Source organism: Syngnathus floridae, chromosome 10 (genome assembly GCF_059516105.1).
Source record: "Syngnathus floridae isolate MCC-2025c chromosome 10, RoL_Sflo_1.0, whole genome shotgun sequence".
NCBI classification, from domain to species: Eukaryota; Metazoa; Chordata; class Actinopteri; order Syngnathiformes; family Syngnathidae; genus Syngnathus; species Syngnathus floridae.
Window position 1 is genome coordinate 8,550,566 of NC_142422.1, and position 12,180 is coordinate 8,562,745.

The 12,180-nt window shown below is 38.1% G+C and overlaps 1 protein-coding gene across 1 annotated transcript in view; it reads right to left on the bottom strand.

Moving 5' to 3' along the window:
* oxr1a (oxidation resistance 1a) overlaps nucleotides 1-12,180 on the bottom strand; it is a 91,882-nt gene that overhangs the window by 78,082 nt on the left and 1,620 nt on the right. Inside the window, exon 2 of the mRNA XM_088388281.1 lies at nucleotides 4,857-4,946. Coding sequence (XP_088244407.1) covers nucleotides 4,857-4,873 — 17 coding nt within the window. The 5' untranslated portion in view covers nucleotides 4,874-4,946. The remainder of the gene's footprint in view (nucleotides 1-4,856; nucleotides 4,947-12,180) is intronic.

Below are 12,180 nucleotides of genomic sequence, written 5' to 3' on the forward strand. Positions count from 1 at the left end.
ATGTGATTAAATGCATTTTGTAAATGTATAGATAGGTATGAATACAATTATTATATGAAAAAGAAACATGATGGCGTCGGCCTGTATTTATTTTCAATAATTAATGTCATGAACTTCAGATCAATTCCAGAGAGAATGAAATTATTATTAACAATGACTGACATGGATTGACTAACAGCTCTAAGATTGAGCCAAAATGAACCTAAGATCAGTGGTTACTCAACTACGTACTGAGATAAGAATTTTAAAGGCTAACGCACTAATCTGACCAAGAGTGTTAGACACAAACTCTGCATATGTCATTTTATGGCTTAAGAGATTGAAGTGAGAGGGATGAACAATAATGTAAAACCGATTAGTGGTGACCATTTAAAAACCCTGCCAGGAGCTTCAGAGAAAATAACAGCATACTTTAGAGCTGTTTCGAAAATACATCTTGACCGTGGCTTATAGGCGCTTTCACACATTTCACTTGTTGACTCTGAACTGCCGTGCAATGACCTAATGTGTGATGCAATACATTTCGACTTGTAACTGGTTCCTGGGGGTAGGTAGAGCTGTTTTTGTCCACTAATGCAATCCGACTTCAAGCTTCTTTGTGTATAACGTTTACGCCAATGGTTTGTAGGAGGTACCGAACCCCACCAGTTTCATACCCTCTTTAGTGAAGAATTTTTTTTTTTTCCCCCAAATTCAAGACATTGATGTTTTTTACTGGTGCACAAAATGAGTCGTGGTTGAACGTCACCTTGTTCAAAGAATAAAACCAACACAATGCATGGACTCACAACAAATGACATACCAGCAAATCAGTGTGACTTCTGCTGTTGCCTTTGCGAGACCAGTTCAGATATGCGTTATGGGGAATTTATAAATCAGGTGTGTTGCTAACCAGTGCTCCACCGAGCCACCTGTTCTGAACTATTCCATTTTAAAACATCCATCCATCCTTCATCCAAAGTTCTTCGTGCACAAAAAGATTGTGTTTGGCCTGGAGCCTATTCCATTATGTTGTCTCTTTCTTCTGGGCATACGGGTCACTTTGAGGATGCACATGTTCACGCCCTAACGGGCTGAGGTCGCATTTAATATGGAATGTAAACTTTTACAAAAAAAATATTCGAATGTCACCAAAAACTCTGAATTGAATCATGAAGACCTGTGGTGTGAATGTAGCCTTAGAAGCTTGTTCAGTCTTGGATCATGACTAAGCTGTGGCATCAGCATGCACCATGTCAGCAGAAAATACGTTGTTCCTTGCTTTACTGCAGAGTTTTACATCCTCAGGCTAACGCTGTCACTTGCTATTTTTTTTAACTGTCTCATCAAAATCTAGCTTGCACAGCGGATCTCTCTGTGACGTAGTGCAAACTAACAGAAGCAGCAAAAGTAATTACAGCATATTAAACATTGTTTATGTCCAAAAGTGATTATCATTATAACTGACTTACAGTAATGGAGCAAAGAAATGAACAGCTCATAGCACAAGGTCAATGCGATTACGCTGTTGTTTGTTCAACAAACTGTTAACTCTGTTCTGCTATTCCATTTAAATCGTTGATATAATCAGGTTAGCATGTTTGCCAATTTCTCATCAACAGTATAACGAAAACACCAGTAAAATATTTGACATAATTTCCACGTTCATTTTCCACAACAGATGGGGACAGCCACTCACAAACTATGGAAGGTCAGCCCAAGGAGTCAGTGTACTGCGTTGGGGTGACAGCTTGTTAATAATGATTGGATCAGCAGGCTTTTGCAGGGGGTTAACACTTCCCAGCATGCACTTTGGTCCCTAGACATCACTTGCTTCCCTCCATATACATAAGTAATCAAGTGCAAAGCCCCTTGACGTAAATCATCAGCTGAGAGATAAAAGCAGTTAGATGTACAAGTATTTTATATAAAGACTGTGATAAGTATGGGGTCAACGTCAGAGCTGATAGTTTGTTAAGGCTCTTATTACTAAATGTCATTATAAGTTTGAATAGTATGATGAGGTTATGAACATTATATACACATGAGCTAATGTGCACTTATAGTATATCATATCCATACTGTACATGTCGTGACGGTGCAAGACTATGTCAAGGACATCATGAATATTGTGTGGTGAAACACGAGTCAGCCAATTTGGAAGACACTTGAGCAATATTATGTGAAGTGTTGGACCGTGTACGCTTAATACATTACATACTTGATCAAGTCAGTCAAAGGAGGAAAATGTGTAGAAAGATGTGAAAAAGAATGACTTCTTGTGTATTTAAAACAGACACCTTGCTTAGCCATGTAGTCCGCTCGCTTAATGCTGATGCTCATAGCAGCTATAACATGTCGCTATAACACTGAGAAAGTGAGTGAACCAAAGCTGTGCAGCAACACATGTCGACCAAAAATATAACAGTACTCGCAGTCATTCATGACCCATTAGGTGCTTCTACTCAACCCGCAGGCAAGAGACAGACTGAAATAGGCAGAGACAGTTGATATTGTAAGTTGTGTGTCATTGATATGTTTGAACGACGACATGTTATCCAGGATGACATCTATGTCTTTTCTCTGAGGTAAGGAGCGTTATGCAGTATTGTCAATATGGAGGTAAAACTGTAAAAGTAGCAGTCTATCTAAGTGTCACGGGCCAAACAATGGAATTGAGTATGGTATCCGGGGAACGGCTCCATGGGTAACTTAAACAATATGATAAGACCTAAAATAGAACCTTGAGGGACACCGACACTAATATAAAATCAGAGTCAGAGAGATAGGAAAGGAACCATGAGAGTAAGGTCCCTGTGATGTCAACATAAACTCGTCTAGCAAGAAGGATGTGGTGTGAAATAGTGTCAAAAGCCTTACCTAATATAATGAAAATGTTTCTATAGAGAGGGTTTTTTGAGAATCAGGATAATTGCAGCATTTTAAAAGTGGAGCTGACCGTGAGTGGGATAGCAATGGTTGTCAGAGGGAACAAAATGGCTAGACCGAGCTTTGGCTAATCGATTCTGAAAGCTTGTCCTCAGTTAGTTGACTCAACAGTCCTTGAAACCAAATCAGATTTGAATATTTTCCAAGTTGTGTGTTTGCAGCCCAAGTTCACTCAGTAAATCCCTCAAATTTTATTTGATGAATAATCAAAAATAACAGCTGTGGCAGCATCACTTCATAAATGTCCCAGAATAAAAGAGTCTGTTTAACAGCACTCCAGTTGCATTTTAATGAGCACATTTAGGGACAAACAAGCTGTGGAAATGCTGCACTCTCCAATTTTGTTCATTAGCGTGAAACAGATTACGTTGGAGGGTTTAAGACGGTCTGAAGCACAAAGAAATTATACTTTGAAATATCTATGCTTCTGCACAAACCTTCGTTCCAATCAAATTCTAACATAATTTGCTATGTTCAGATTAAATTTTAATGGAACTTTTAATTACACTCCTGCGTTGTATACAAATGCTTGATATGGCCTGTGGGAATCCATGAGGGAAACCGATATTAAGAATTCACAAATAAAGCAACAACAGGAAAGAGCAATCTCTGCCAGTTACACAGATTTTCTCCACCACGTTGCGATTCAATCAGCACTTTAGAAGAAGAAAAATAAGTATTTTCGTATTCAGCAAAAAAGCGAGCGTGATTTAGCGGCTGTGAATTTCCAGATAGCAACCTATTATAGTCATTTTGAGCATATCCGTGTCATCTGCTATGCTGACACAGCTCCCACAAGACAAAGTGCTGGCTTGGTTTAATCATCTTCTCACCCACAGTATGATGATCACACACTGTGGGGAGACAGGTGGACGCTGGATGCAGCATTGTGATGGCACTCAGACTTCATTACCACTTTTTTTTTCTTCTTTCTGACATGTAATCATGTGAACTACCAATACCAATTATTGCAAAATTATTCGCTCACAGCAGTATTTCTCCATTAAAGGCCAAAATATGTTTGACCCTTTTTGCTTTTCTGACGATACACAAAAAACCTAGACCAGGATGTTGGCAACTAGTGCCTCTGAAGCCAAGTATCTATATGGACGAGAAGAACTTGAGGCAGATTAGGCTTTAAAACTAGAAGTCCATGGAGCAAACTGTATTAGCACTTTTATTGGTTAATTGGCAGGCTTACTTAAATGTAACTTAAAGCAAGATGATTTTGCATTTATTTGAATTCTTTGTATTTTGCTGCATTCCTTGAAAACTGAATATACCATCAGATACTTTAAAATTGTATTTTTCTACTGGATAGTTGTGTTTTTATTCATTTTTTTCTTTGAACAATACCCATGTACATAAATTTCGTCCATATTGACCAGTCCTTAGATCACATATAATGTATGGCTTGTTTTAGAATACTTTTCTTCAAAAGAAAAAGGTCAAGACTTGCCGAGCTATCAGCTCAGGACTTGGTATTGGGATATAATTGAAAAAAAAAGTGACGAGTGCAAAAAAGAAAATCTGATTTGGACCAACCTACTGCACAGCTCTGTTGAAAGTGTTATTTCATGCAAGGTGCGGTTTTGAAACATTAACTGCTGTTTTTGTTTACAACACACATCCAGAGTGAATTTTACACACAAATAACTCTTGATGGTAAAAGGGTTCAGACCCATGAACAGAAACTATCCAGAAATGGCATCGCCAAATGATTTATTCATGTATGCTACCACGAGATAGATTAAAAATAGAAAATAAGAGACAAGGAATCAGGGCCATAACTGAACATTTACACAAAATTGAAGGATTATTGAATGCAAATCTTATGTATGCACTTTGGATTAAGTCACCAAGTCTCTACTTAATCTCAATTCAATTGGTCTGCTTTACCCACGTAAGAAAAATGACATCGTGCTGACCTTTTGGTGCTGAACATGATGCCAGTCGTGTCTTTCTTCTCTTTCTCTGAGTTTTCAAGGAGGTCCACAGTTGAAGTTATCTTTTCAAACCTGCACACACACGTGCGCACACACACACGCAGACACATGGGAGAGAAAAATATAGCAGTGAGACTCTCAGCTCGACATCATACGCAGACACATGGGAGAGAAGAATATAGTAGTTAGACGCTGAGTGGCCTTCGTTTTTTTTCTGATTTCAGCAGACTCCATTAGCAGGTCTCCATCTGAGGTATCTAAATTGACTGGCTATAAGAGCAGGCCCACATATATGTATGCATGTATAACCGTGATATTGCAGCAGTAGCCGAGACAGCACTTTGTTACAACAGCAGCCATGATGAACAAAATGTATTCAATTGCCAGTGAAGAATCAAATAAGCAATATTAAAATATATCTGCTTGTGTCATGCATACCAATAAGTGGCACAGTCTTAAAAACTATGAACCCCTGTGCTCTACCTCTAACTCTATAATAGCCATGAGGTAGAAGGGACTCTTTCATGTAAAGGTTATCAGAGACTGGAGATGAGAAGCTAGAGTAAAAGAAGACAGGATTCAATAATTAATGGAGAGGTCTACACAGGCCTCACTTCTCACCTTCTCCTGTCTATAATGAGATGAGTAGATGGCCAGGGGGAAGGAAAGGAGAATTTGGGTGATTAAAGTGCCCGGCTCAGACCCATCTAACTTCATCTCAACATACGTGTTGGATGCACAAGCCTGTACGAGCGTATACATTAACTCAATTACGACACATAGCGTATAGTGTTTCACACAGGCTGGGATCAGAAGACTGAAGGCAAAAGGCTAACACAGTAGCTTGACATTGAACACATTTGACAAGGAAACTGCATGTGAACAGACAAAGATTTGGCAACCGTGATTATTCATAATAGAAACAAGGCTTGCTTGTAATATTAGTGAAAAGATACATAAATAGAGCCATCTATTAAAATGCCTTATTCTGATACTGCAATGTTTTATGTTATGGTGTATAAACAATAATTCATAGCACAATTAGTAGGATTGAAGCCAAACCCCCTAATAAAAAAGAAAGTACCAATGTATATCATACCAAGACAGTAATAATAACACTATATGATCTTGCTATAAAAATAATGTAGGTACATGTAAAATAAATTAGTGTTACAATTTTTCAAGTCATTAAACTGTTTTTTTTTTTTTATTCAATTTCACTAAAGCGTCACAGCCTAATATATAGACATGATTCACACAGAAGAAGTAGAGAAACAGTTTTCCGAGCTTTAAAACCATAACACAAAGTGCTTTACCAAACAAAGGTGGTTCCCTCATGCTTGTTTCCTTCCACATGAAAATGCTTTTGAAAGCTGTTACATTCCTTAGGCTCAAACCAAAGTAATGTTAGCACTTCGACACCTAACTTGAAGGCCATTTTAAAAATTCAAGTGCTTTAGGAAAGTCATTCCGGGGTAAGGAACAACAGTACTGGTTTTGAGGTGCTGCAATGACTCTATTCAAACGCCAGTGTTTGAATAGTTTATTGACAAATATTCACTCTTACCAGAAATATTGGATTGCGCTAAGCAGAAGACAGCATATTGTTACAAGAGCCTGCTTTATGTATGCACAGTATGTGCAGTTTCCTTGAAGGAAATCTTTTCGTTCCTCAAGTTTCATGTTGTTGAAAACAAAGCTGCGAATTCCATAATTCACATTGTATTGTCTGCACTAAACAGTTTGATTTGATGAAATAATAAAAGCAATTTGTGCAGAGACTGCTCTATATATATTACAATATTATTTTTGTTTGTGACAGTGCATTTGGGATTGAAGCATTAACTTTTCCTTTTATTTGAAACATCAGTCTGTGTGAAGAATTTATGTCAATTTCATCACCCACGGTTTTGGAGTACATCTATAACCTCAGCCTTTGTTCTGCCTATAGTCTCATTTTAAGAATTTTTTAATCTGGTAGAATCTTTTGATTGAGGTTTATCAGAAGTTAGACCAAAACAATGCACCGGTGAAGTCATGCGTTTCTGGATTGGACCTTGTCGACTTCTATATATGGCAAAACAACCTTGTTTGAGGATGTTTTTCCTGCCGAGCTTCATTAAGCAAGCCTTGTGTTTCTGTTTAATTGTCTCGAGGCATGCAGCGTATACTGACAGACCCCATCAGCATTCAAGCATTTAATGGATGGAGGCAAATCACTTCGACAAACAGAGGGACGGTAGCTTCTGCTGGAACCTGCCACCGGTAAACCATCAATGACACGGTGCTGGTGAGTTCAGGCCTAACACAAAGCAGATTTAAGATGAAGGCTGCCTGAGTGATTTCACATCGGAATAAGATGAGGCTAGCAGGTGGGAATAATGAGTGCACACATGCATGTGCACACACATACACACAAACTATATTGCATTTTTTTTTTTTCATCCCAGCAAGATTTTCAATATTTTTTCACCGCCACTGAGTTTGTGAATGACAAACAAGAGAAGGAGATATCTGCTGATCTGTTTGCTGGGATGGATCCAAACTGTGAGCTGGAGAAGGGGAGTTATTGATCAGCGGCCAGATTAGCAGTGCAAGGCAAGACAAGTAAACATAAAACGGAGCAGGTCATGGTCGGTAAAGCTGGAGTAGTATTTTTAGAGAGAAAAAGCGTTCCGTCTCCATTGGCATTCTTAACAATGAAGCCATGTGTATTTTCTTCCTGAAAAATGATATGGTAGGAACAGCTGAGGGATGATTTTAAAGATAAGTCTGTCACTTCACTATAAAATAAAATGACTAAAAACCCCTTAAAAGCATCATTCACAAATTTTCATCATACAGAAGCAATGAAATAGAAGTTCTAAACTAACAAAAACAATTATGCTACGGTGCTTGTGGATAAATGTTTTATCAACTGGAAACAAATTGAATATAAATAAACCTCAAAGAACTAAAGAAGAAAATTAAGTCTGTGGGTGTTTTTAATCTAGCCAAAAATTCTGTGCACATTCAGCAACTGCAGTGGCATTTCAATCTGTGCAGCGCTGCAGTAATATGACTCATCTGCTCTCCCCGAGTGTCCCCGTGGTCTGTCCTTTGTCAGCACCTACCCATTGTTTACATCTGCCTTCAGTCGCTCATCTCCTCTTTCTCCACTATTAATGTCCTCGCCTATGGCAAATACAAAGCCCAGTTGCTACTGCTTCTGCAGTAATAGGGGTCAGGTTAGCCTGGAAGGAAATGTAAAGCCATTTTGAAAATATTCACTCAATTACTGGACATGGACTACACACCCATTGACCACTGTCCAATATTTACATATGATACATGTTTGTCTTGTAAGTGGCATCTTATCTAAAATTCTTGCATATATATTCATGCATATACTATGTATTTATGTATATATAGTAAATATATATGTATACATACATATATAGTGTATGTCAGTCATCCATGTGGGAAAATAAAGGAAACAATTGGCATTCTGGTGGTGGATGGATTCTAGCAGGAGGTGTGTTGACGTAGGTCAAGCCCTTTCAGTTCTTCAAGTTGCTCCAAATACCGCACCTTAGCCTTGACGTTAAGCTTGTTGCAATATTATCTCACTACATTCTCCTTTAAGAGGTATAATCCATGCATTTTGTCCTAGTTATTACAAGAAGGTTTGAAGTTTGCCGGAAATGTGAAAGTGTAGACGAAACAAGGAACACTCAATTTCATATAATAATTTCGTCTAGTATAAGAATATTTCAAAGGCATCTATTTTCTATACTACTTGACCACATTAGGGTCGCTCGTGAGCTGGAGCCTATGCCAGGTGAGGGTCACCAGTAATTCATGATATTTTTGCATCTTAATTTTATGTCCAGAAATGAGGTCACAGAAGAACATTTGAGAATGAAAGGGTAGATGAAACAGTAGTGTGAACTGAAAGATTGCAAGTACCATTTACTACGGTTGTCTTGTCTAGTGACTGAACTTTTGATATTTTAAATTATTTCAAGTAAGAAGTGCAGAAAGTTCATCTTACAACCATCACTTCAAAGGAAACCAGATTGAAAAATCTTCTATTTTGGAATCCTGAACTGTTGATGAATTCTTATGCTGGGCATGTTTGTTGGAAATGAAATCCGACAGATTTACTTTAATGCCTCACTATACACAATATTTATTGAATTGTATACTAGACTATCGATTACTAACTGGGTCGACATACTTGAAAAGAAAAAAAGACAACTTCGAGATTATCTTCTTTTGGCTTTTCCTGTATGGTGTCTCCAACGTATTGCAATTAAAACTCTGACTGTTAAACAGACTACAGCCACCATAAACATGAGTTGATGAATTACAGTAGACCAACAATTTTAAATGAGTATGTTTTCCTTCTATCTTGTTTTAAAATATTGACTTCTTTAAGCTGAGCACGTATTTGTTTCCTTTGTTTCCTTTTGCGTGGAGTTTGCATTTGATGATGCAGGCAAGGGGATCAACCTCCAGCATCCAGTAGCTCATGGCAAGGTATATGAGGGCGCTGGGACACTGTCACATCATGTTAAAAGACATGGAGACAAGTGGGTTGGGGACTTTTCTCTGCGGAGTCTTTTTAGCACGGTAATAGGCTGACAGAAGCAAATGCCTGAGGAGTGTCGAAAAAAAAAAAACTTGCCCTTCCTTAGAGTCGGCTTTTAAGCACGATCCTAAAGTGGAACCAAAGGCAAATTTCCAAAACAAAACATCAGAGATGTTGAACTATGTCAACAGCATTGCCCTCTTCTCTTTCGAAATACAATCATGAGGGGGGCTCTTTAATTGTCACATCATCACTCAAATTGCAGAGACGTGTACAAAAGCCGCCTTCGCGAGTTGACAGTGCCATGACTTGTTTCTTCCTCATTATTTCTCTAAATTGTGTCAGCTAATAGACGCCGCACCCAAATGTGACAAAAGTTGAGTTCACCAACTCAAACAGAAAACACAGATTTTCAAGTATTTATATCTGTATTTGATATACATCTAAGAGGACAGAAACCACCCAAAGTGATAGTGACATGATGTTTGACGATTTTCAAGCCTCCTTTTGCATTATGGGATATTTTTTTTAATCATTCAAACTTGGCAGCGTTGGTAACAACACTCTCCTCTGTGGTGTGTCAAATGTAGAAGACAATTTACAGGGACTATTCAATTGTATTCATCTGTTGCAACATTAGATTCTAATCAGACCACTCGTCAACAAACAAGAAGGAAGGGCAGTTTGGTATTCTGCTCAAGGGAGGGGGAGGAGACACGAGGAGGGTCACTGGACTGGGTTGCCGAGGCTTAGCGTGGCAAATCCTCAATAATCCTCCTACGAGTTCCATTGCTACATCTACTGCATGTAGGTAAAGCCCATACACACCAAGCTTCCTTCATAAAACACTGTAAACTCCAACTGCCACTTTTACTCCCTCCACATATGTTCAGTATTTAAGAAGACAGCTAAAGATATTTTTCCTTCGTCTTTTGAGATCTTCGTTAGACAGCGCGATAACAGTGAGGGAGACAGAGTAGTGAAAACCAGAGAAAGGCGAACAAACCAATCATTCCACTGGGTATTAGTACACAAGAGAAGCCTGGGGGGAATCACTTCAGTCTTATACAATCACAGCCTCCTTTGAATGTAATGAAAAATGTACGAGGGGGGGCCCTGTGGCGATCAACCAAAGTGATTCGAGCAGTGTGCACATTAAGCCTCAAAATAGTGTGTTCTGGAATTCCTGCTAAATCTTTACCAACATTAAAAGGAACCCTTAAGGCATAAGGGAAGGATGCATTTATTTACAGTGAAATTCCTGGAATCGTATAATAGAGTACAGGTTAATAAATCACAGCACCGCAGCCTATTTTATGATCTTATTGCAGTCTTGTGGATTGAAGACCCTTCCTTTCCGTCTTTTGATTTTGAGGGTTTATGATTTTCCACAAATTTGATATGATAACAAAAAATACTCAACTTGGACAGAAATACTGCCATTTTTTAAATTTGTTTTAATGTTAGTACGCCACACACATGCACACAGACACAAAGATAAAAAGGTATGCCTTTTGGGGACATCAACTTTTTCAACTGGTTTAACATTGAACTCTTGTGGTTTGACCTCTTACAAAAGTTCCATCAGTGGTTGTGAGCAAAAGTAGTCACCAAGAGAAATTATGTGGTTTATAAATAGCTCATTTCTGATAGATGTGGACCAATACGGGAATAGTAAAACCTCAGAGTCATTAATTTGTGTTAATTGTGCAGCAGTGAGATTTTTTTTTTTCTTCAAATCTACATTTTCAGTCTGTGGTTCATTTGGGTCACAGGAAACCACCCGATAAAAGTATCCAATAGTTCAAATATCAAGCACTTTACGAGGAGGATTTACAGCTAAGTTAACGACATCATTTTTTTTTTTGCATTCACAGATTGTACACTTTTCATCTAAATACTTTTAGACACATTTTCGAATATCTTGTGCTACATGAATACATAGTAGATTTCTTTTTTATATTGTAAATAAAACTTAAATTATGAGATTCCTTTCTTTCATTGTTCCAAATGCAATAATGCTAGTGCGTCATAAATTGGTCACAGTCACAGGATTATTTTTTTAATTAAAATGACAATTATTTTATTGAATAGCCCTACTTGAAAGAGGAAACGGCTTTACTATCATCTAATTGAATTAGTGTTTTTGTGTGCACCATGTATGCATTAATGTTTTCTGTATGAACATTTGCAAAGTTTCATTAGCATTTATATCAATGCATCAATCAATTGGTAACAGCAAGCAATCACTCACGATGGCATTGTGAGGGATTAATGAATTCCAGCAGGACCATGCATAACATGATTATAAAATTTGTTATTGTAGGTGTCCGGTGTCCGATGTGTGTGTGTGTGTGTGTGTGTGTGTGTGTACAAAACATCCATCATGAATACATATATGGTATTTATGATAAAAAAGACGAAGTAAAAGGACAACAACCCTGCTCTGATCTCAGTGCAACAACCTGATCATGCAGACCAGCGCTTTATTTGTCTATTAGGATATGCAATAAACAATTACTAAGCAGACAATATAGGGGCTTCCCTCATCTTTCCCATGCAATGTACACCTTATGGGTCCATATCTGATTGCATTATGTAATGGTGTAATAGGTTTAGCAACATATGATTTCACAGCAGGGACCTTTGAGCAGGCCCCGATGACTCAGTTCATTAAATCTTACTTCCTCTGAGCTTTCCAGTTGCTGAGTAGCAAAGTTTCTTCTCCCACAT